This window comes from Rosa rugosa, chromosome 1 (assembly GCF_958449725.1).
Source record: "Rosa rugosa chromosome 1, drRosRugo1.1, whole genome shotgun sequence".
Classification (NCBI taxonomy): Eukaryota; Viridiplantae; Streptophyta; class Magnoliopsida; order Rosales; family Rosaceae; genus Rosa; species Rosa rugosa.
In genome coordinates, this window is record NC_084820.1 from 69553608 (window position 1) to 69575841 (window position 22234).

At 39.4% G+C, this 22234-nt stretch overlaps 5 protein-coding genes across 7 annotated transcripts; all 5 read right to left on the bottom strand.

Moving 5' to 3' along the window:
* Positions 1–31: 31 nt before the first annotated feature.
* LOC133706430 (probable disease resistance protein At5g66900) lies at positions 32–7509 on the bottom strand. Its single transcript, XM_062131961.1, has 6 exons — positions 6658–7509; positions 6044–6444; positions 5554–5915; positions 5378–5401; positions 1253–1446; positions 32–1075 (listed from the first exon to the last, which is right to left on the bottom strand). The coding sequence occupies exons 1-6, from the start codon at positions 7268–7270 to the stop codon at positions 54–56; spliced, it is 2616 nt and encodes an 871-aa protein (XP_061987945.1). The 5' UTR covers positions 7271–7509; the 3' UTR covers positions 32–53.
* On the bottom strand, positions 3979–5371 carry LOC133706438 (uncharacterized). The gene is made up of 2 exons (XM_062131972.1): positions 4401–5371; positions 3979–4323 (listed from the first exon to the last, which is right to left on the bottom strand). Exons 1-2 carry the CDS (start codon positions 4670–4672, stop codon positions 4089–4091), a joined length of 507 nt encoding a protein of 168 aa, XP_061987956.1. The 5' UTR covers positions 4673–5371; the 3' UTR covers positions 3979–4088.
* Positions 7510–11637: 4128 nt separating the features above from the next.
* Positions 11638–12864, bottom strand: LOC133726497 (peroxidase 63-like). The gene has a single exon (XM_062154047.1). The coding sequence runs from the start codon at positions 12778–12780 to the stop codon at positions 11803–11805; it is 978 nt and encodes a 325-aa protein (XP_062010031.1). The 5' UTR covers positions 12781–12864; the 3' UTR covers positions 11638–11802.
* Positions 12865–14805: 1941 nt separating this feature from the next.
* On the bottom strand, positions 14806–17191 carry LOC133726499 (senescence-associated carboxylesterase 101-like). Of its 2 annotated transcripts, none has more exons than XM_062154049.1 (4): positions 16988–17191; positions 16557–16896; positions 15876–16403; positions 14806–15781 (listed from the first exon to the last, which is right to left on the bottom strand). In XM_062154049.1, the coding sequence occupies exons 1-4, from the start codon at positions 16999–17001 to the stop codon at positions 14972–14974; spliced, it is 1692 nt and encodes a 563-aa protein (XP_062010033.1). In that variant the 5' UTR covers positions 17002–17191; the 3' UTR covers positions 14806–14971. The 2 variants fall into 2 exon arrangements, with proteins under 2 accessions (XP_062010033.1, XP_062010032.1); XM_062154048.1 differs by having other exon boundaries at positions 14955–15787; positions 16988–17175.
* Positions 17192–19439: 2248 nt separating this feature from the next.
* On the bottom strand, positions 19440–21793 carry LOC133706446 (senescence-associated carboxylesterase 101-like). Of its 2 annotated transcripts, none has more exons than XM_062131991.1 (4): positions 21757–21793; positions 21219–21546; positions 20527–21078; positions 19440–20314 (listed from the first exon to the last, which is right to left on the bottom strand). In XM_062131991.1, the coding sequence occupies exons 1-4, from the start codon at positions 21771–21773 to the stop codon at positions 19478–19480; spliced, it is 1734 nt and encodes a 577-aa protein (XP_061987975.1). In that variant the 5' UTR covers positions 21774–21793; the 3' UTR covers positions 19440–19477. The 2 variants fall into 2 exon arrangements, with proteins under 2 accessions (XP_061987975.1, XP_061987968.1); XM_062131984.1 differs by having other exon boundaries at positions 19440–20320.
* Between the last annotated feature and the right edge of the window lie 441 nt (positions 21794–22234).

Here is a 22234-nt window from a genome sequence, read left to right on the forward strand (position 1 = left end):
TTTTAGGCCCCGCTTGTAACCAAAAAGAAATATACACTTCCATTAACAGTAAATCAGTCTTCCTTCTTATACACCACGATGCGAAGGTTTTTGAGAGTGGGTAACAAGGGTGTCCATAGATGTGTTTCGTCCCACTCATCGCATATCACTTCCTCTAACTGCTCAAGATCTGAAACTGATTGAGGCAGGTTTCTCAATTCGGAGCAACCACTCATTTGCAGCATTCTTAAACTCTTCAATTCACCAATCTGTTCAGGCAACTCCTTGATGATGCTGCAATTATGAATGTCAAGAAAGTTTAACTTTTTGAGATTTCTAATCGACTCTGGCAACTCTGACAACCTGTCACAGAACCTTAGACTCAATACTTCTAGATTGACCAAATTTCCAATCGCTTCAGGCAAGGCAGATAGCAAATCGCACCACATGATGCGGAGATTTGTTAAACACTTCAGCTCACCTATGTGTTCAGGCAATTTCTCAATTTTATGGCAAGCAGAAATCTCAAAATTTTTTAATTTGTTGAGATTTCCAATCGAGTCTGGAACCTCTGAAAGCTCTAAATTGTACCGAAGTCTCAACACTTCTAAATTGACCAGATTTCCAATCGCTTCAGGCAAGCCAGAAAGCTCATTACAACTGCCGATTGTGAGCTTTGTTAATTCAATCAGCTCGCAGAGCTCTGCAGGCAATTCCTCCAATTTGATGAACCAATCAATGAACATTTCCTTCAGATTTGGAAATACATGTGATAATTTGACAGGACCGTTGCCGAGAGATTCACCGTTTACCAAATATAACTTGTGTAGAGTCTTCAACTGTACCGGGCTCTCGGTTATGAAAGAAAGATTGAGGCCGTCTAATCTAATACTCCTTAGATTTGATAAGGAATCCAGAAGTTGAAAATTATCTATGGTACTATAAAAGCTAGAATTTATGAGAACGAGCATCTTGAGCTTTTCCATTTTCTCCACACATTCGGGCAAGGCAAAGTTATATTGCGTCTGAAAATTCAACACTAGAACCTGTGCTTCAGGTAGTTGCAAGTCGGGCCATTTCACAGAGAATTCTCCATCTGCGAACAAAATGTTATTTGATGCGAGTATCAAACGTGAAATAAATTACTATACAGACACTAGTTGATTGTTAAAGAGAGATTGAGAATGGAGAGATGGGACAACATATACACCAGTTGCTACATTTATAATCAAAGTTTTGTATGTAAATAATTGCATAAGTAATTACTACGTACCAGTTGAGATTGATACAAGACGAGCCTTGATGGGTTGATACTTCTGTTCACTCCACCACTTGGGAAGATTGTTTCCAGATATTTCTATAATTACTCTTTCTCTATGCTCCATCGGATCTCGTTTCGAATGGTAGATAGCCAATTCTCTAAGCAAATCATGTTGTTTAACAGTGTAGTCACTATAGTCTCCATCCTCCTCAACTAGGGGTGGACAAAAAACCGAAATGAGGTAGAAAACCGACCGAACCGGACCGGTTTTTCCGGTTCGGTAACCGAACCGATTACAATGTGACTGGAAATTGACAGAACCGGACCGAACCGGAATTGAACCGGGTCGGATTCGGTGTTAAGTGTTGAACCGACCGGTCAAAACCGGACCGAACCGATATTTAAATAAATATATTATATATATATATTTTATATATTTGTCTTCAGATCGTTGGTGGAACACCAAAACGTGTGTAGACCTGCCCACACGCGATCACACTTGTGTAAACCCTAAGACACCTCTGCCTCCTCATTTGACTCATTTCGAGTTTTCAACCCTCAGTCCCTCACTGCGCCTCTCTCTCACTCTCAGTCCGCCTCAACCTCGACCGCCTCCCTCTCACTCTCAGTCCGGCCTCAACCTCGCCCTCAACCCTCCCTCTCTTCCAGATCAGGTCGGCCTCGACGTCTCCACCTGTCTGTCGTCAGCTCGCCCTCCACGGCTCCACCTCTCTCTCGGGAGATCTCGCCCTCAACTCTCCCTCTCTTCCAGATCGGGTTGGCCTCTCTCTTCAGTTTTCAGTTTTCATTTTAATTATTAAATTTTGTGTTTTGATTTTAGGGACTTGGGTTCTGATTATTTCGAAAGTTTGATCATATCTCTGTGTTTTCACTTGTTTACAAGATTTGATCCATTTAACATGCACTCGGAGATGTAGTTTACCTGGAGATGTTAATTTAGTTCATTTTCCAAAAATATCAACTGTAGTAGTGTTTATGTTACTTTGTTATGAGTAAAACGATCTGTTTATGTGATACCATGTAAGGACTTTGATTTGGAACTGACTTCGTGTTGATTTGGAACTGACTGGCTTCGTGTTTTTTTTTTTTTTTTTTAAACTGTTGATGCAGAGGATGGATGAATCACTTGAGGTTCAACCACTGCTCATCGGGACTGAGGTCACTGGGAGCAGCATTGGCACTACTGCCGCTGATACCCCTATATCTAGTGCCATGGTTCCCCCTGCACTTCCACCTCCTGCTGGCACTGCTAGCCCTTCTTCGGAAGTACCTCAGTTGCAGTCTGGTACGAAGAGGAAGAACACAAGTGTGGTATGGGAGCACTTCTCGCAGCTGATGAATCCTGATGGTTCAAAGATGGCGAAGCCGAAGGCCAAATGCAACTACTGTCCGCAGACTTACTTATGCCACTCGAAGTTCAACGGCACGAGTACGATGAAAAATCATATGCTATATCAGTGTAAGAAGTGTCCTCTTTACATTCCCGCTAAAAAACAGAAAAATTTAGTGTTTGATTCGATAGATAATGGGGGGAAGTTAATTGCGAGATCTTTTGATAACGATGTGGCAAGGCTAGCTTGTGCTAGGATGGTAATTAGGGATGAACTACCATTTAGCTTTGTTGAAGGACAGGGATTCATTGATTTCATGAAGAGTTGTCAGCCACAGTTTAAGCTGCTGTCCCGTAGGTCAATTGCTAGAGATATTTTGGATCTCTATCAATTGGAGAAGACTAGGATCAAAAATATTTTAGCCACTTATGGTCAGAGAGTATCCCTCACCACTGATACTTGGACCTCAATTCAAAATATCAACTATATGGTACTCACAGCTCACTTTATTGATGATGAATGGGTTTTGCACAAAAGAATCCTTAATTTTTGTGTGATACCAAACCATAGGGGCAAAACAATAGGGCAGCTAGTTGAGACTTGTTTAATTGGGTGGGGAATAGAGAAAGTTTTCTGTATTGTCGTCGATAATGCTTCACCTAATCAAGTGGCTTTAGATTACATGAGAGAAAAGATAGGAAATTGGAAAGAGTTGGTCTTGAGGGGGCAGTTTTTACATATGAGGTGCTGCTGCCACATCCTTAACTTAATTGTTAAGGATGGAATGGAGGAGCTGGATTCCTCAATTGATTCGATTCGGAACTGCGTGAAGTACATTAGGTCAAGTCCAGCTAGGTTGGAAAAGTTCCGAAAGTGTGCAGCTCAAGAAAAAGTTGACCACAAGGGTGGGATAGTGCCTTTAGATGTGTGCACTAGATGGAACTCAACTTATTTCATGTTAGACATAGCAGTAAAGTACCGGAAAGCTTTTCTAAGGTTGGAGGATGAGGATTCACAGTTTGAATCCTATTTCAATGAGAGGGTTGGTGGGAAGAAAAGAGATGGACCTCCAATTGGTCTTGATTGGGAGAAGGCTGCAAGGCTGGTCAAATTTTTGAAGATATTTTATGATGCAACTCTCAAGTTTAGTGGGACACTTATTGTCACCGCAAACCAGCCATTGCTTTGGATGTGCACCATCATCGGAGAGTTGGACAAATGTATTCAAGGTAAATTACTTCATTTATTTCTGTTTTTTAATTGTTAAATTTTCTGTTTGTATAAAGTAGCATAACTAATTGCACGATTTCTGTTTTACAAGGTGATGATCCATTGCTTGTGAGCATTGGGATTTCAATGAAGAAGAAGTTTGACAAATATTGGGGGAGGCTTGAAGAGCTTAACAAAATCCTTTTGATAGCTGTGGTGTTGGATCCAAGGTACGGTTTTTATTTTGGTACTTGATATATTGCTGGACATGGAATATTTTTCCAGTTTTACACTGTTTTATGTTTTGTAGGTACAAGCTGCTGTACATGGAATATTTTTTCCCAAAACTGCAGCAAGACAAGTCCTTGGTGGGTTCGATGGTGAATGAAGTAAAGAGCATGTTTCTGCAGCTCTTCGTTGAGTATGCTGAAAATGATCCAGAGGCGGCACAAGCGTCTATCTCTGCAACTCAGCCAAAGTTTGATGCTGAAACTGCAATATTGGTTGAACACGACAGCTATGCTGCAAGCATGAATGAGTTCATGAAGCTTAGGCAGGAAAAAGATGTCGTTGAAATCAGGAATGAAGTTGATAAGTACCTGCTGGAGCCATCGGAGGACCCTTCAAACCCAAGCTTCCAAGTGTTGGATTGGTGGAAGGAGAATTGTGCTAGATTTCCCATTCTATCGCAAATTGCAAGAGATGTTATGGCTGTACCTGCATCAACAGTAGCTAGTGAAAGCGCCTTCAGTCTTGGAAAAAGGATTCTTGATCCATTTAGAGCAAGTTTGACCCCTAAAATGGTTGAGGCACTTGTTTGCTCAAGTGATTGGTTAAGGGCTACAAGTAAGCCACTGTTCAAGGAGCCCATTAGGGTTGAAATGGAGCAGTACGCCGAGCTTGAAAAGATGGAAGCAGGTAAATTACTTCAGTTTTGTTCTTGTCGTTTTAAAATTTGTGTTCTGTTTGATTGTTGAAAACTTGAAATTTGATATTGTGAATATGATGCAGATTCTGGTATAACAAATATTGGTGATCTACTCGAAGAGACTGTGTGATGGGTGAAAGCAGCTGCCTGTTCCAAACTAAGTTGCTGCATTTTTATTTGATTGGTTTAAATACTTTTATTTGTTCTTGATGATGGACTTTTATTAGGATTCAAACTGATGGTGGACTTTTCTTAGTATGGTTGATGGAGTTTTATTAGCTTGCTGCACTTTTAGTCTTTAGTTAGGTTGATGCACTCTGATATTTTGTCTTGCTGCTGCACTTTTGAAATTTGGATTTTGTTGAAATCTTAGGTGTTCATAAATGGGCCTTTAGAATGCCCCAGAAAAAGTCTTACAAAGCAGGGAAATTGAAATATTAATGAACTGGGCCTCGAAAATGGGTCAAAAACTCTAAATCGGTTTAACCCGAAACCGACCCGACCCGACCCGAATATTCGGCCCAACCGAAGGTTCGGTCCATTACATTCTACAACCCGTTTCGGTCCTGAAAAATCCAAAACCGACAACTATGAATCGGTGTCGGTTTGGGCCTCAAACCGACCCGACCCGACTTATGCCCAGCCCTATCCTCAACTATCAACCCAATACCTCTATATATTTAATTTATGAATAATAAAAAAATTAATTGTTCGTACATAGAGGAGGACACTATTGAGAATAAATATTGTTACCTAATGATCTATTCTGCAACTAAATGAAATATAGTACGTACTGAAAAAACATATAAACTTGTGTTGCGTACCTAAATCGTGACAAATTAGCTAGACTGCGATTGTTGAGTTCATAGAGTTTGGCTATGCATAAAGTCCCCAAGTCCAAATCATACAACTCTGCCCACATATCAATGAGAGCTGTAACTTCGATAGTAGCATCTTCTGGAAACACACCTAGGTCTAAGAAACATTCCTTAACCATAGGCATTTCATTATCTAAGGCATCTAAGCTAGTTTTGAGGCGAAGAAGCAATTCTGTCTCAAAATCCAAAATAGAATAACCTTTCGACCATTCAATTACTCTGCTTCGCCACATTTCTATAGGTTTACCGCAAAGTGATCTTCCCACCACTGTAATGGCCAGTGGAAATCCATTACAGCGCTTTACTATCTGCATTGTTGAAGTTTCACGAAGATTAAAAGTGGTTAGATACCTAGTACCTACTTTATGTTATACCCATGAGATTTTTTTAGCAAGTCAAGTAAGCTTAAATATATGCAAGAAAGGAATCGCCCCACCTCTTTTGAAAGATGTGTTGGAATATGAGAGCTCTTATCTCCCAAGGATGCTGTATGATGAAATAGCTGCATTGCATTGTCATTGTCTAATAGTTGTAGACGATATGAAGAACCGAATCCCAAAAATTCAGACCTCGATGTCACTAAAATCTTGTAATTTGACATTTTGAATTCAAACGTCTGAAGAACAGATTCTGATCCAGACCAAACATCATCCAAGACCAACAATAAAGGATCATTACCTTTTTCCTTCACAATTTGTTGCAGCCATTTCACTGGAAAGACTCCATTCTGGAAAGTAGGTACCTCATAACCCTTTTGTTTGTATAGCACTTTCATAATAAGCTCCAAATTGGGCTTTTTAGAAACAGTGACGAAGAAGATGTTGTTCTTGAATTTATCTAATCAAATTCAATATAAACACATTAGTTTGTTATAGATCTCGCGTTTTAATTACAATGTTAATTATACGATTCCATATAATTTGATTCTTTAGTTCTGTTTACAAGTATTTACTGTGTATAAATGTTCCATAAGCTTAGGTAAGGATATCCTTACCTGAGAAATTTTGTATGTGTGTGTATATATATATATTTATAGTAATACACTAATACCTTTGACGTCTTGATCTTGACAAAACTTTGATGCCAAAGTAGTTTTCCCACATCCTCCGGGACCAGTCAGTACAAGCCTCGATACCTCATCCTTAAACAATTCCGTCTTCAATTTCTCCAATGGAATATGCAATCCAACTATAAGTGGCGGTAGTTCAGGTAGTGCACACCGATCTTCAATTTCTGTACATTTGTTTGGATTCACAATAACTAAGATTTCATGTAGCATACCATTGTTCTCGTCTACAACACCTGCTACACGCACATTCAGTAAAGCTAACTGATTCTCAAGAGATTCATTCAACTTGAGAAGTTTGTTGGTGTATTTGTACTTCTTGTAGATGTGCCAACTACGAACCTCAGAGCAGTTACCCACGAGCATTGCGCCTTCCTCCATTAGTACTCGTAAGTCTCTTAGTACTGGATCCTCTGGACAATCGGATTGCTTGTTACGCTGTACCATCTTGTGAATCATCCGTCTCAAAGAGTCTAGCTTAGATTTGATGTCGGTGGAGAGGGATTTAAAGAGTAGATTATTGGCAATCAGCTTTTCCACACCGGCATACAGTGCGTCGAGTGCTTTCCCTACAACAAAATCCCCCACAACCGCCATGTCACAGTGCGAGCTAGCTGTTTCGATCTACACTTAAAATAGAAGAACAGATTGGCCAAAGAAAGAAAGAAAGAAGACGAGAGGAAAGCAATTCAATGGTTTTCTCTTGCTTGATTTATTTGTGACATGCTGATATTGTTAGCCAATTAAGTAAATCTTATATAGGCATCCTTGCGGGATTAAGAAGAATAGGTTCGCTTTTTTTAATGGAAAGCTCAAGTTGGAGGCCAATGACTCTGCCATAGTGGATTGACCCGGTATATGGTCTTTCTTTAAACTTCTGCACCTATCGAGCCTACTGTTTCCAGGAGACTTTCATGGCAAGGAAGGAACGCAACCCACATGGCATCAGTTAATGACTTTCATGCACATGAAATTAGTCCTAGTTAATTATATGATATAGCTGTCATGAGCTAGCTCTATAGCTCTAGCACGATCAAATAAGTTAACTATATTTATCAGACATTGTAAAATAATTAAGCTCTAGTTGACTAACAATGATCGATTCACATTATTAGTCTATTAGTTATGATTACTCTTAACCTAATCCATCCCAGATCACATATGAAACATGCAAGTTGAGTAAAATTAATTAGCCACATGATGCATACATCTTGATTACTATATATCCTTTTCTGATGTATATAGAAGACTACTGAATCAAAAATATATTGATATTTATCAGCAATGGTACTCTTTCATTTTTTTATCATACTCTTTGGTCTTTCTTATTAAATGATGGTATTAACTATTGAATTTATCTACTAATGATGAAACGATCTACTACGGCTCATTTAAATATAAATGTTTCTGCTATTGATGGACCTCCAAAACCTCAAAAGTCAAAACAACATAACACAATTGATGAACTGTCAAGTTCTTGTTATTTGGACTCCAAAGTGCCCATAGTATATCTGCCCAAAAAGAAACAGCCTGCCTTCAGGCCTCTTTTATTCCCGGTCGACTCAGGAGAGTTGTGTGGCTACATTGTATGGGTTGAGTCATGGGGGTTTGAGGTTTAAGGGGTTGGCGAAGGCGGCCGGGGCGGTGGAGGTGCATGTTGAGGGAAGTGGAGAAGAGGAGGATGATGAGAGGGAGAGAGAAGGAGGAAGTGGATTGGGAGGATCTCATTTTTTATTTCCTTTCTAATCTCTAATTACAACCAAACGACACATTTGAATGGAAAATGAAATTAATTCTCATTCCATATCATGATTTCCTGCCATCCAAACGAGGCCTCAAGGTTTTGGACTCCAAGGTGCCCAGAGCATATATGGGCCTAAACACCGTGCCTTCCAACCTCTTTTATTTGTGGGCCCAACTTTAAAGTTGGATTGTCTTTGTGTTACAACCCTAACGAATTCAAATGAGAGAGAAGAAATCTTGACCAGGCTCAGAAGCACACAAGTGTCGGAAATATTGATCACTTTATTAATTTCTGGAAATTCTTCTATGCACCGATGGTGCAAGTGACCTACAACTTATAAGATGCTCTTAACCCTTGATATTTATGGGTAAGACTATGGTATGTTAATATTTCTCATACATCAACTATTTTTACCACTTTGAGGACTCATTTTACCACTTTAAGGACTCATTTTACCACTTGAGGACTCATGTGGTAACTCAAAAAATTTACAAATTTACCACTTTAAGGACTCATATTACCACTTTGAGGACTGATATTACTATTTTGATAATTGATTTTACCACTTTAAGACAATTGTATGCATGTCATATATTAACACATTGTAAAATTTCCCGATATTTATAATCATTTTTTTTTAATAACTCAAAAGTGTATTTAATGTTTAATGTAATTCAGTCATTCATTCATGTTGGTGCAAGTGCACATCGATGCTATGAATTTCCCCCCATTAATTTATTATTATATTTCTACTTGTAGATGTTTAAAGTGATGGATATATAGGCATGTTACTTGAGTAATGTAAATGGTACTATTTAACAACTACGTACCTTACGTGACAATTAATGAGAGAATCCTATGTAAATTCTTCCATGCACCGTCAGTACATGGGTACTTGCAATATGAATGGATGTAATTTTTTTGATATTAAAATATATAAAGGAGTTGATTAGATGAGTGACTATTATTTTTTTAGAGATTAAAATAACTGACAGTGCACTTGAATGATTCCTACATAATATTGTGGTTTCCAAGTGGCTGGTATAAAAAAAATTTGGTAACAGTATAGATTTTGTTTATTTCTTCTGACTTCTGAAGTTATACATCATTTTCTGATACACAAGAATTTTGAATCAAAAAAATTTATGATCATCGTTGTAGGTCTTCTTCTATTTTGTTATTCTTGTTCACCTGTGTTTTTGTTAAATAATTGATAGTTGCAATAGCTTGCAAGAATAACAAGTTACATAAAACAACCTATTATCTATATAATTAGGGGTTTGTCTAGGTTACATCAATATATCAATACATCAAGTACACTAGTTCAATTAAGAGGTACACTAGCTTTATGGATTTAATAAGTTAGTTTGAGATTACTCTACTTATGTATTGAACAAGGATAGGGATCCCGCGAACTAGGTTGACATTATTTGGTCTTCGATTTTTTGTTATGAGTGTTTGGTAGAGCTTGAAGAGGACATTCATATTTTAAAGTTGCGTCACCCTCATCATACCAAAAACTAAGATAATTGATGTCAGACCGAACCTAAAGACTCTGTCTAATGATTTCTTCATTTTCCATGTCACCCCAACAAAACTTGGTTTGAACATTATGCCTTACAGAGCTTATTGGAGTTACTTCTCGTTGGATTCAAGATTTCCTAAATTACATCATCAACATATATTGCATCCTTTTCTTTTCTTGATTAGCCACAACTTGAGTGAATATTTATAAGGTTACAATCTAGTTTTGTTTCGAGCCCTAACATTTGTGTTTCGTCTACATATCCTGTTCTTTGAGATAATGGACTGGTAATTGCGAGAAAGAAGGAAGAAGAAGGGGACGTGGATTGGGAGGAGATGCTTAACACGGTTTGGGAAGTCGTATTCACTGTCAATCCAGTGGTGCATTGAACATGTCTCGTGTTAATTTATTTGAATTTCGAGTACATAATTTAAAGTTTTCCTTCAAATATATTTTCAAAATAAGTATCAATCTAGCCCGTCATTGATATACAATTATTTTTTGTATCGTCGAACTTAGCATAGTTTGATAAACTATCTAGTTATTGTGAATTGGTTATTCAAAAAAAAGTTCTTGTTATCAGGCTTCAGTGCCCATAGCATATCTGGGCCCTAAACAACCACCCTGCCTTTCAGGCTTTTTTATTGCGGGTCGAGCTTCAAGCTATGCTAGTTTTTTTTTTTGCCCCTCAAATTAGTGTATGTTTCCTTAATTAAGGTTCTCAGAAATACTGTTTCTAAATCTATTGGAAACCACCATGAACTAAAAATATTTTTTTTGTGTTGCAGCTATATATAAAGTCTTCACGGAATTTCAGCCAAGTAGGACTACACTTCATTGGTTTGTTTAAGCTAGCTTAGATAGAAAATCTATGTATACTTTTAAGACTATTGGTTACTTGACTATGAGTCGTGTATGTGAGATGGGAAAGTTGCATTTTACTACAGCAACACTACTAGACTACTAGTATCTCCACCAAGCCAGACATGATTATGGCAATGACTTGCTGAACTGAAATCGACTTTGATACCTTCTCAAATTACTTCACATAGGAAAGAAGGATCAATGAGAAGCAGAAGTACCCAAGAAAACGAAATGATTCCCTTATTATTGAGACTTTCTTAGAATAGTTACAATAATCCAATCCAAAGCCCACATGGTTGCCATATGTTGCCTGCTGGAGTTGATTGTAAACTGTAGGGAGGCTTCCTGGAGCTTCAGAAGCTGTTTTAGCAAATTGTAGAAGCCAATAAGTAATTAGTTTCTAGCTTGGCATATAAAACTAGGTAAAGCACATGCAAATAAGCTCAACTCAGAAACATAAGGACTAAGATTATAATTTAAAAAAGAACCCTATATGACACTTAAAAACAGGTTCTTGAGAAGAGAAACTCAGAAACTTGAGAAGAGAAAGACACGAAGGAAGAGACAAAGCAAACTCAGAACTTCAACAAACAGAACCATTTATGAATGATTCCTTCAAAATCAGAGAACTCTAGTTTATTCAACTTCTTCACTATTCTAATCTTTGATTATATTCAACAAATGCCATTAGCACTCGTTTCTCCACAAAACACACTCCCCCAAACCAAATCTGCATTCCACGTTACCTTAAACTAAACAAACCATTTCCAACACAATGCTCATCTCAAACCCAGAACTCAATACAGTGAAAGCACCAAACCCAGAAACACAGACTCACAGAATGAATATATATGTATATATATATTTTGAAGCTCAACGTACAAATTATGATCAGCTTAATAATACAAAAACATGTATACAGAGCTCAATTTACCATACTCAATTCAACAACTTTCAAAACCAACAATGTAACTAACCAAAGTTCTTTCCTTTAATTTAATTAAACTCATCGCATCTGTGCCTAATCTCTCCTTTCCTCCCAGTCTGAATCCCATACACACTCAACTTCTCCATGGCTCTCGCAAACGCGTAGAAGAAGCTGTTCTGATCCTTGGCATAAAGCTCCACAAACGGCCTCGTTCTCGGGTCGTTAAACAGAGCATGATCCGACTTCAACAGCCCCAATCCTTTCGGAAGGTTCTGGAAATACGCATTGTCGAACTTGTTCGGCGTCATAACGTCGTTAAACACCGACAAAGTCGGGTTCTTCTGGACATCGGCGCATGCATTCCGCAACCCGGCCGCGTATCTCGGGTTGTACTCCGGGTCGGACTGCGACTCCCGGCTGTAGTTGTAGATCGCGGAGGTGAACTCCGTACAGTGGGAGAATCCGATGGTGTGGGCCCCGCTGAGGGCGACCATTTCCTGAACCGAGAAGCCTCTGGATCCGAAGACCCGGATGAGCTGGGAGACGGGCATGGCGGGTCGGGGCAGGGTGCCCTCGACGGCGGCGGCGCGGGAGGACTTGCCGTCGCGGCGGCCGAGGGGGACGTTGTAGTAAGGGCCGCCCATCATGGTGACGAGGTCGCGGGTGGCGACGGCGAGGATGTCGGCGCAGGAGACGGTGTTGGGGCAGGCGAGCTCGAGGGCGGTCTTGGCGCGGACTACGACGTCGAAGCCGTCGCCGGGGAGGGAGAGGTTGATGTCGGCGTCGCGCTCGGCTTTGTTGAAGGGGGTGGAGGAGACCAGGATGGAGGCGTCGCAGCCGTTGTGGATGCAGTCGTGGAAGAAGAGGCGGAGGGTTCCGGCGGCCGTGGTGGGGGTGGAGATCTGCTTGTTGGTGACAATGTCCTGGACAATCTGGGTGAATCTCGGGCACGACTTGTCGTAGAAGTTAGTGTAGAGTCTGGATTCGGCGGGGAGGGAGGTGGATAGGAGCGTGAGGAAGAAAATGAGGAACACCAACACGGCCATGGCTGAGCTGTGTGGAGGTTTTTGGTTTTTCTGAGCTGAAAGAGTTGGAAGCTTTGTTTTAGAGTGGTGTGGAAGAGAGTGAGTGAGAGGGTTTTACGGGTAGAGTAACGTTTTGCAGAAACCACCAATCACGGGAAAGCGTGCGGGGAGTGGGTGGGCCCCGGACGGGGGGAAATGACGGGGGTGTCCTTGGTGGTATTGGGGGGTGAGCCTGTTCAGGTGGCATCGGACGGGTGTGGTGGAGTTTTGTGTAATTGGACGGTAGCGGGGAACGGAGACAGGGTTATGAGTAAACGAGAATTAGTGGGATTAATTAAGTGATTGGTGATTAATGGAGTGGAGTTAAGGAGGTAGCGTGCGTAGTTCCTGGGGTTTAGAATTTAGGGAGGTGATACCACGCCGTGGTAACCACGGTGCGTTTGGCGCATTTCCCGTTCGAATCACATGACGGATTGTGGATTGTTTAAAGCTAAGGTCTTAAAAACCAATAGTTGGATAATTTGCTTGGTGGAAGATCGAGTGTTGCTCATATTTGATGAAATTTTTTCTTAATTAAGTGCGTTAAGTAATGGAGTAGGTTCATTATATGATGGTAGTTATAATTATACTCTTTTAAAATTTTGATGTTTTACGAGTTGTGGGGTCTCGACTAGTCTGAAAAACATGACTTATTACCTGTAATTCGATTATGTAGTTGTTAATGTAACTTTTGTGCGCTTTAATTTTAAACTCTCAAAGCATTTTAATTTGGTTACCGTTCTTTGAATTTAACCCAGTTATCATTAAGAGGTCAAAAGTTCCACACGGCTGTATAAATGTCCCCATCGCATCTGATTCCATGCATGCCATCTCATGCCACCCTTTTTGTGTCGTTAAATCCAAAAGAGCGGTGATCTTGTTTGCAATTTATGAGCGCATTATGGGCTGGACTTATTCAACTCAACTCACCAAATGACATGTTCATTACTCGGAAAAAATTATTCACTTGCATCAACTCTCCTACAAAGACAAAAGTGTTGGTCAAAGGTTGAAAGGTTTCAACTTTTTTACACTTTGTCCAACAATAATATCCTAAAGCTGAAACTTTTTCCTTCCTTTGCTGTTGTCTTAGGCCTTGTTTGTTTCGCTGATTTGAGGACTTGGGAAATGAAAGTTATTCCTTTCCTTTGTTTGGTAACCACAAAATCCGGAAATGCTTTCCTAACATAGGGGAAAGTTGGGGGTAAACTCATTCTACTCAAACTTCATGGGATTGAGTTTCCCATCCCATTTCCCACCATTAATTGCAATAATTTTGGACAATAATACCCCAGCATTAATTGCTTGAGTACTCTTGGTAGTGTTGAAAATTCATTCTAGGTTGTTTTTATTTTAAAATAGAAGAGTATTATTGAAACATTGATATATTTTTACATTCCTTTCCTGCATCAACCAAACATCGGAAGAGAAATCAAATGGTCTTTCCTGTATGCTTTCCCTGCTTTATCAAACACAGGAAAGGAAATCTGACAGGAACTTTAGTTTCCTTTCCCAACAGGAAAGACAAGGGAATTGATTTCCCTTCCGTGAACCAAACGAGGCCTTACAGTAACCCTTGGGCCTTTGCCTTTGCCTTGCCGGAGAAGGGAAAAAAAAAACAAAAAAGAACAAGAAAAAAAGCGGTTGAAACGGATATCGGTTTAAGATATACCGCAGATAGTAATCAATTTAACTAGGGACAGTTTCAACACTCTTAAGGAGTTAAGGGCTAAAAAAGTTAGGCAAAACAAAGGGTCGGTGAAATTAGAGAGTTGGATGAGGTTGGGTTGCTGTAGAGAAATGCAGATGCATGTGCAAAGCTGGTCCCCCATATAAGCTGGGTTTGTTCCTGTGTTTAGCTACATTCCTAATAGCTGAAGGTGTTGGCCATCTCTAAGCTAACAGCTCATTCCTACTGATCTAGACATTGGGTACAGCTACATCTTTGCTAAGCATTCAATCCCAATTAATGGACCCATTTTTTATCCCACAAATTATTTGCAAGAATTAAACTTTATTTATGCATAAACAAAGCAAACTAGAAGAAACACCAAATACAGAAAGCATTAATCGTCTAAAAAAATACAGAAAGCATTACAACAAAGAAAAAGCACCACACAAGATGCATATTTTCATGTTTTATTGGCACACACCTCATACTTTGGATCATAATTCAGAACTTCCCTTCCCTGTACGCCTCGTAATTGCGATCCTTCATGAATTCCAGCAGCAATGAGGAGTAGGGCTGCTCAACAACTCCCTTGTACTCCTTCCACCACTGCATAAAACTGCTCTTCTCCAAGAAAATCTCCGGAGACAATGCATAGTTCTTAAGGGAACCATACACATCCGCCTCGAAGTTTTTCAATTCTTGCACTGCACGTTCTTTCTCTTCAACTGATCCGTTCTTCACTAGTTTGCATAAGCTGCGAGCTTCTTCAACATGTGCCCAGAAACAAGAATCCTCATTCAAACTAGACCCCACTGTCTCTTTTTTTGATTTGCTTGGGGTAGCTTCAGGTTTGACTACTTTCGTCAACCAGTCCTCCAACAGAATGAACTGTTTAGGCCTTTTCCCATCAGATTTATAGTTCTTTCCACCATCCCTGTAGTAGTCTGCAATGTGAAGTGGCTCAACCATCCTTCTGTAGTTTGTGCCTGCCCAAAGCCAACGAACCCGAAAATGAGCTCCTTCTATCTGAGGCTTGTTCTCTACTTCTGCGACAGAATCCTCCCAGTAGTTCATCAGCTTTTTCTTATACTCATTAACATTGACGTCACTTATGTTCCCTTGGTTTCTGTACCTGTCATAGTATCCTATTTTGTGTTTTTTGGAGTCTTTCTTGTACCACTCCAAAAAGGCCATGTAAACTTTCATTTCATTCAACTTCTTGTCCGAATCCGAATTCTTCTTCTTCTGAATTAGTAACTTCGTTTCATGTTTCTTCATCCTCAGAATCAGACTCTGGATCTCTGTACTTGGCTGTTTCTGTTGCAATGATTCAATTTAGATGTAATTTGAGGAACAAGCAGACAAATATTGTAGTCATATCATGAATACATAGAAATTTAGCTACCTGCGAGAGAATTCCAATTGCTTGAAGTTGTGTGATAAGGCTTGCTTGAAGTGAATCTCTTTCTGCTTCAGTAGACTTGAGAACACTACACAATGCCTTGCACTTGAGATCTCCCAAAATTTTTCCATAATGGCACTGTTGATTTTGAGAGTTTGTTTTCACCAACTGTTCCAAAATGATATCTGGGTCCTCAAAGCAAGCACAACCGGAAGCTGAGCATAATAGGAATGTCCCAAATGGCTTATACTCACCCGGATTTCGTGATATAAAAAGTTGAGGTGTAGGATCTTGGTTAGAGACAATATGCAAGAAGCAAGACTTCCATGTTGAGAATTGTAACACACATTGTTGGAGGTGTTCATCTCCAACAAGGGGAGAACCAAAAGTAACGCAAAGGGGCCGTTTGGCTTTTGACAAGTTGAGGCCTTGTAGCAGCCACAGAGTGAAGAGTGTAGCCACACTACCTCCAACAGATTGTCCAGTGATGATTACTAATGAAGGGGTTTTGCTTTTGCTATTCTCTACCAGCTGAAACATTATACAAAATTATTACAATTAAGCTAGTAACAACAACAAAGAACAAGAGGTCCAAGAAATACGTGTTGAATCCTAAAGAGTTTATATATACTTGTCAAAGCTGACTGTGACATCTAATTTAGGTGTCAACTTCTTACAACTAACCTTTTCTTTCAATTGAAGTAGCTCATGGTATTGTGACTGAAAGAGTTTGATTGCTGCTTGATTGAGGGAGAAACTTGGGTTAGTTTTGTTGCACAAGAACTCAAAGTGAGCAAAGTTGTCTTCTTTGAGATTTGATGATAAAACCAACGCTTCTTGTCCTTGAAGAGAGCCAGGTGGAGTTCCAAAAGCTATGATGGTAGGATTTTCTGGTTGGATTTCACTGAACAGAGACGGCTCTGCATTTGGATTGATCTGTTTTTGTTTCTCGATCGCATTCCAAGCCTGGTGAACTGGATCAGAGGTCAACACAAAGTTCGCCGATTCCAAACCGCTGCTGAATCTACCATCATAAAGAACATACACAAGTCAACGCAAGTAAACATAACAGAATAACAACAACCAGGGAAGAACAACGGGCGGACTCTACTTACTGGTTGATGGTCATCTTCAATCTTCTTCTCTCCAATTTGCTTGGAAACGTACCCAGAACAATTATGCAAATAGATGATCTTCGAAAACAATGAGGATCAACTGCTACTTTTATTTCGACCAACCAAGTACTCGCAGCGAAACTTCGCAAATGAGAAAAGTAGCCAAGTCTTGGTCTTGTATAAAGGCACAGTACAATACGTCAACGTCAACGAATTTATTCCATTATTTCCATGAAGTTTTTTTTTTTTTGAAAATTATTTCCATGAAGTTACTTGGAAGAGCTGTAGAAAAAGGAACTGTCTAATTCGTCTTTGTTAATTAATCTGGTAAAGTTCCGTGGAAACAGCGGGTCGCTTTCTGGATGGATTGTTGCTGAAGACCAATAATACAAATGATTCTCTTCCTGCTTTCTATTGTTTTCTAGAGTTTTCTTGTTTTTTTTTTGAGAGAAATCTAGAGTTTTCTTGTTAAGTGGGTAGTTTGAGGTAAATTTCTGGTCATTTTAGCCGTTGTTTCATACCAAGTTGTTCTCCAATATAATTAAAATAAAAACACGTAAGAGCCCTCCCGCTGGAAAGGTCGTTGTCACATGTTGTTTTCCGTTTCAACGTAAATGAAAGCTCAAACGACCTCTTGGCGTCGTCGGTAAATGTTGTTCCTATACAATTAAATAAAAGTTGTGGTGACCTTTGCCGACAATAAAACGTTGGCACAAATATTAGTTTTAATAGATTAATGCTGGGTGAATCACGTTTTTAGATACCACATATATCTCACCTTATGTGCGTCACATGTTGTTTTCCGTTTCAACGTAAATGAAAGCTCAAACGACCTCCTGGCGTCGTCGGTAAATGTTGTTCCTATACAATTAAATAAAAGTTGTGGTGACCTTGCCGACAATAAAACGTTGGCACAAGTATTAGTTTTAATAGATTAATGCTGGGTGAATCACGTTTTTAGATACCACATATATCTCACCTTATGTGGCTAATGGTGCCTGGCGTAACTCTTCTGGTCATGCGGGTTATGGTGACATATTTAGATATTTGAGAGGTGGTATTATGGGTGCCTTTTGCTGTAATCTTAATATTCCGAGCTTTGCAGCAGCGAAGGTTCTGGTAATCAGTAAGGTTATTGCTCAATTAGCTTGGTTACGGGACTGAAACATATATGGTTACAAATTACAAGTTGGCTTGGCTCTTGTTCTTTCATTTCTTCATCCTCCTCACTTCGTACCCTGATAGCTGTAAATTGAGTGGCATAATTGTTTGGATCATATCTCTCAAATGCATTTCCGTTCTTCTCACATTTATCGAGAAGGGAACCAAGTTACAAATGCTCTTGCTAACATGGGTCTCTATTCTGATGGTTTAACATGGCGGGACATTGCACCCGGATTTTGTAGGAATAATTACTTGGGTTGCCCAATTTTTGATTTCGTTTGTTTCACATTCTTCTTATATTTGTCATTGGTTTTCTTTTCTAATTGCTTTCTCTCGAGGGTTGAGCCGGGTCTAGGCTATTCCTCTATTTATCAACAAAAAAAAAAAATGTGGCTGACGTAGCTCAAAACTCAACCTATCAAAATTTTTTATTGAATAGGGTAGTTATGGCACATTAACTGTCACATGAAGTGAGACCAAGGTGTTATCTAAAAAGTGGTTCATTTAGCATTATTCTTTTCAATTGGTAAAGTTATGGTATGTTAACATTTCTCATACATGTCCTATTTTATGTAAAATTTACAACTTTTAGTCCTCATGTTACCACCATTACGAGTAGGGGTCATCATAGGCCGAGCTAGGGCCGGGCTTAGTCAAAGTCAACAAAATTTAGTGCTAGGTAGGATCGGGCCGGGGCTTAAATATGCTAATCCTTACACACCCGAAATTCCTGAGCTGCTAGGGTTGAAAGGGCCTAGTCAGGCTGGCCTTCTGAATATGGCCAAATAGGGTCGAAAGTGGCCTTATTTTGTTTAACGAAAAGAAATACATTACTTTTATTTTTTTCTTAAAATGTGGCTCAATGGTGACACAAGGCACATTAGCTTTTGTTGATCATATTATATATATATATATATAGAGGGCTTCCGCTAAGGGATCCCTTTTTTTGGTCTTTTATAGGGATAGACATTAGACCAACTTTTCGATCATATTTTCACATTTTAACCATTCGACCAACGTTTCGGACATTCATAATGGTGGCGGTGATTTGCAGATTAATCAAGGTGTAGTTGATGGTGCTGTTTATAATAATACTCCTGGGGAGCTACCAATACCACACAAAGCAATACACAGCAAGAAATAACCAATCTTTTCCCACAAGAGTCGGGAATTAACAGGGTCTTCTACAACAAATTTATTGAACCACCAATTCCAAAAGACTGGAAACTGAACACGGAAAGCAACATAACAAGAAGGAAAAAAGGCACCGAATTACACAGAATTTCAATGGCATAAACCTTATTTGTTGGATACTTGGATCATAAACTAGGTGAACTTCCCTTCCTCGTACTCTTTGGGACCGCCATTTTTCATGAAGTGTGAGAGCGATGAGGAGCTTTCAACAATTCCTTTGTACTCATTCCACCATTTCATAAAACTGCTGTTCTTCAAGAAAATCTCAGGTGACACTGCATAATTCTTGAGAGCAATCCACACATAGTCCTCAAACTCTTTCAACTTCCTTTTGTCATCAGTAGTTAGTCCTCCATTCTTCAACAAGATGAGAGTTTCCTCAACACGTGCCCAAAAACAAGAATCATCATTCAAACTAGAACCCACGTTCTCTCTTTTGGATTTGTTTGGGCCAGATTCTGGTTTTTCTTCTTGTTTCTGTGTTTCCTGCTTCTTCTTCTTTTCTTGCTCCTGCTTCTCCTGATGCCATTCCTCCAACAGAGTAAAATGTTTAGGCCTTTTCCCAGCATCAGTTCGGTAATTTTTACCCCCATCCTTATAGTAGTCTGCAATGTGAAGTGGTTCAACCATCCCTCTGTAGTTTGTGCCTGCATAAAGCCAACGAACTCGAAAGTGAGCTCCTTCTAACTGGGGCTTGTTCTCTACTTCTGTGACAGAGTCCTCCCAGTAATTCATGAGCTTCTTCTTATACTCGTTAACCTTAACGTCTGTTTGATTGCCCTTGTTTCTGTACATGTCATAATATCCAATATTTTGACGCTTGGAGTCCTTCTTATACCACTCCAAGTAGGCCATGTGAATTTTCATTTCATTCAATTTCTTGTCAGAATCCGAATTCTTCTTCTTCTGAATTAATAACTTCCTTTCATGGTTTTTCATCTTCCTAACCAGATTGTTAGTATCCTGGGACTGTTGCTGTTGCAATGATAACATTTTAGTGAAAAAGTTGAAGAAATAGTTTAGAAAAATATACCATATTCTTTTTTCTTTTTTTTGAACAAATATACCATATTCTATCATAATTTGGTTTGATTTTTTCTTTTCTATCACTCTACACCAAATATAGAAATACACAAGGAATATTGATATTTTCTGTAAATTTCTGTGAGATCATATGTTACCTGTGAGACTACTCCGATTGCTATGAGTTGTGTGATTAGGCTAGCTTGAAGTGGATCTGTTTCCCCTCCAATGGACTCGAAAACATGACATAATGCATTTCGCTTGAGATCTGCCAAAATTTGTCCATAAGGGAACCCCAAATTAGGATCTTGAGTTTGAGCACTGTGAGAATTGGTTGTCACAAATTGTTCCGAAATGAAATCCGGGTCCTTAGAGCAAGCACAACTCGAAGCCGAGCATAACAAGAATGTTCCAAACGGCTTATATGCACCAATTGTATTTTGGGACATAAAGATTTTCGGTGTATGATCTTGGTCGGAGACTATATGCAAGAAGCAAGACTTCCAAGTTGAGAATTCTAGCACACATTTTCGAAGGTGTTCATCGCCAACAAGGGGAGAACCGAAAGTAATGCAAAGCGGGCGTTTGGTTTTTGACAAGTTGAGGCCTTCTAGCAACCATAAGGTGAAAAGTGTAGCCACACTACCTCCCAAAAATTGTCCAGTGATGATTATTAATGGTGGGGTTTTGCTCTTGCTGTTCTCTACCAGCTGAAACATTGTAAAGGTTACTTACACGTCAGAATGATAATGAAGCAGAACAAGAGGCAAGCAAGTTATGTTGAATCTTTACAAATATTTGTGAAATCAACTCAGATAACTAATTTAGTTGTTAGCTTCTCACAACCAACCTTATTTTTCAGGAGGAGGAGGTCATTATAATGCGACTGAAATAGTTTGATAGCTGCTTCATTGATGGAGAAAACTGGATTGCTTTTGTTGCACAAAAATTCAAAGTGAGCGAAATCTTTTGACGAAACCAAGCCTTCTTGTCCTTGAAGAGAGCCAGGTGGAGTGCCAAAAGCTATGACGATTGGATTTTCTGGTTGGATTATTTCATTGTACAAGGATGGCTCTGCATTTGGATTAACCTGTCTTTGTTGCTCAATCGCACACCATGCCTGGTGTACCGGATCAGAGTTCACCACAAAATTCCCCGATTCTAAGCCGCTGCTAAACCTACCATCATCAAGAACATAAGTCAAACATAGTCAATATGGGAAGTGAAAACAAAATAACAGAACCCAGCAAAGAACCGGTGGACACTACTTGAAAATGACAAGAAAATCGAAGCACAGTGGATTCAGATATGGTGAACAATCACAAAAACCAGCTTGAAAAAGAAAGGGAAAAAAAAAAACAAAAATAGCATCAATGGACATTACGTACTGGTTTTGGATCGTCATCTTCAAGCTTTCTGGGATATGCTTTAATGGTCATATATATAGTTATACAGTTGGATCATTTACCTAAACCAACGACCCCCATGAAACTTACTGAAATGTAAGAAGCACAGGAAGTCTTCGTCTTCGTCAAGCACGTCAATAGCAACTAGTCTTTCTTTATTATTTTGTGTCTGAAACCAAGAAATTTCATGAAAGCATCCTAGGAAGACGAAGACCGAAGACCTTAGCTAGATACAAGATGCTTTCCTTGGCTAGATGCAACATGCTTTCCCTGTCCGTATCTCTTTCTCTAATAAGTTAACATCTCCGCGTACAGGTTCATACGCAAATCATTACTTTACAGAGAAATTATTCTATAGTCTCATACTACCAGAATTGCTCACTTAAGGGACTATTTTCTCTCTCGAGTGCAACCCTAAGGTCGTCCCCATCGTTGATTGGCGGCGGCGCTACAAACTCCC

Coding starts and splice junctions, on each gene's coding strand:
- LOC133706438 (XM_062131972.1), bottom strand. CDS start 4,672: ATGGGCTCCTTGAACAGTGGCTTACTTGTAGCCCTTAACCAATCACTT. Junction 4,324..4,400: donor TCCTCCGATGGCTCCAGCAG/GTACTTATCAAC, acceptor TCATGCTTGCAG/CATAGCTGTCGTGTTCAACC.
- LOC133706430 (XM_062131961.1), bottom strand. CDS start 7,270: ATGGCGGTTGTGGGGGATTTTGTTGTAGGGAAAGCACTCGACGCACTG. Junction 6,445..6,657: donor TCAAGATCAAGACGTCAAAG/GTATTAGTGTAT, acceptor GAATTTGATTAG/ATAAATTCAAGAACAACATC. Junction 1,447..5,377: donor ATTGGGTTGATAGTTGAGGA/TAGGGCTGGGCA, acceptor CCTAGTTGAGGA/GGATGGAGACTATAGTGACT.
- LOC133726497 (XM_062154047.1), bottom strand. CDS start 12,780: ATGGCCGTGTTGGTGTTCCTCATTTTCTTCCTCACGCTCCTATCCACC.
- LOC133726499 (XM_062154048.1), bottom strand. Junction 16,404..16,556: donor TACTTCAATTGAAAGAAAAG/GTTAGTTGTAAG, acceptor ATAATGTTTCAG/CTGGTAGAGAATAGCAAAAG. Junction 15,788..15,875: donor CAATTGGAATTCTCTCGCAG/GTAGCTAAATTT, acceptor TCATTGCAACAG/AAACAGCCAAGTACAGAGAT.
- LOC133706446 (XM_062131984.1), bottom strand. Junction 21,079..21,218: donor TCCTCCTCCTGAAAAATAAG/GTTGGTTGTGAG, acceptor ACAATGTTTCAG/CTGGTAGAGAACAGCAAGAG. Junction 20,321..20,526: donor CAATCGGAGTAGTCTCACAG/GTAACATATGAT, acceptor TCATTGCAACAG/CAACAGTCCCAGGATACTAA.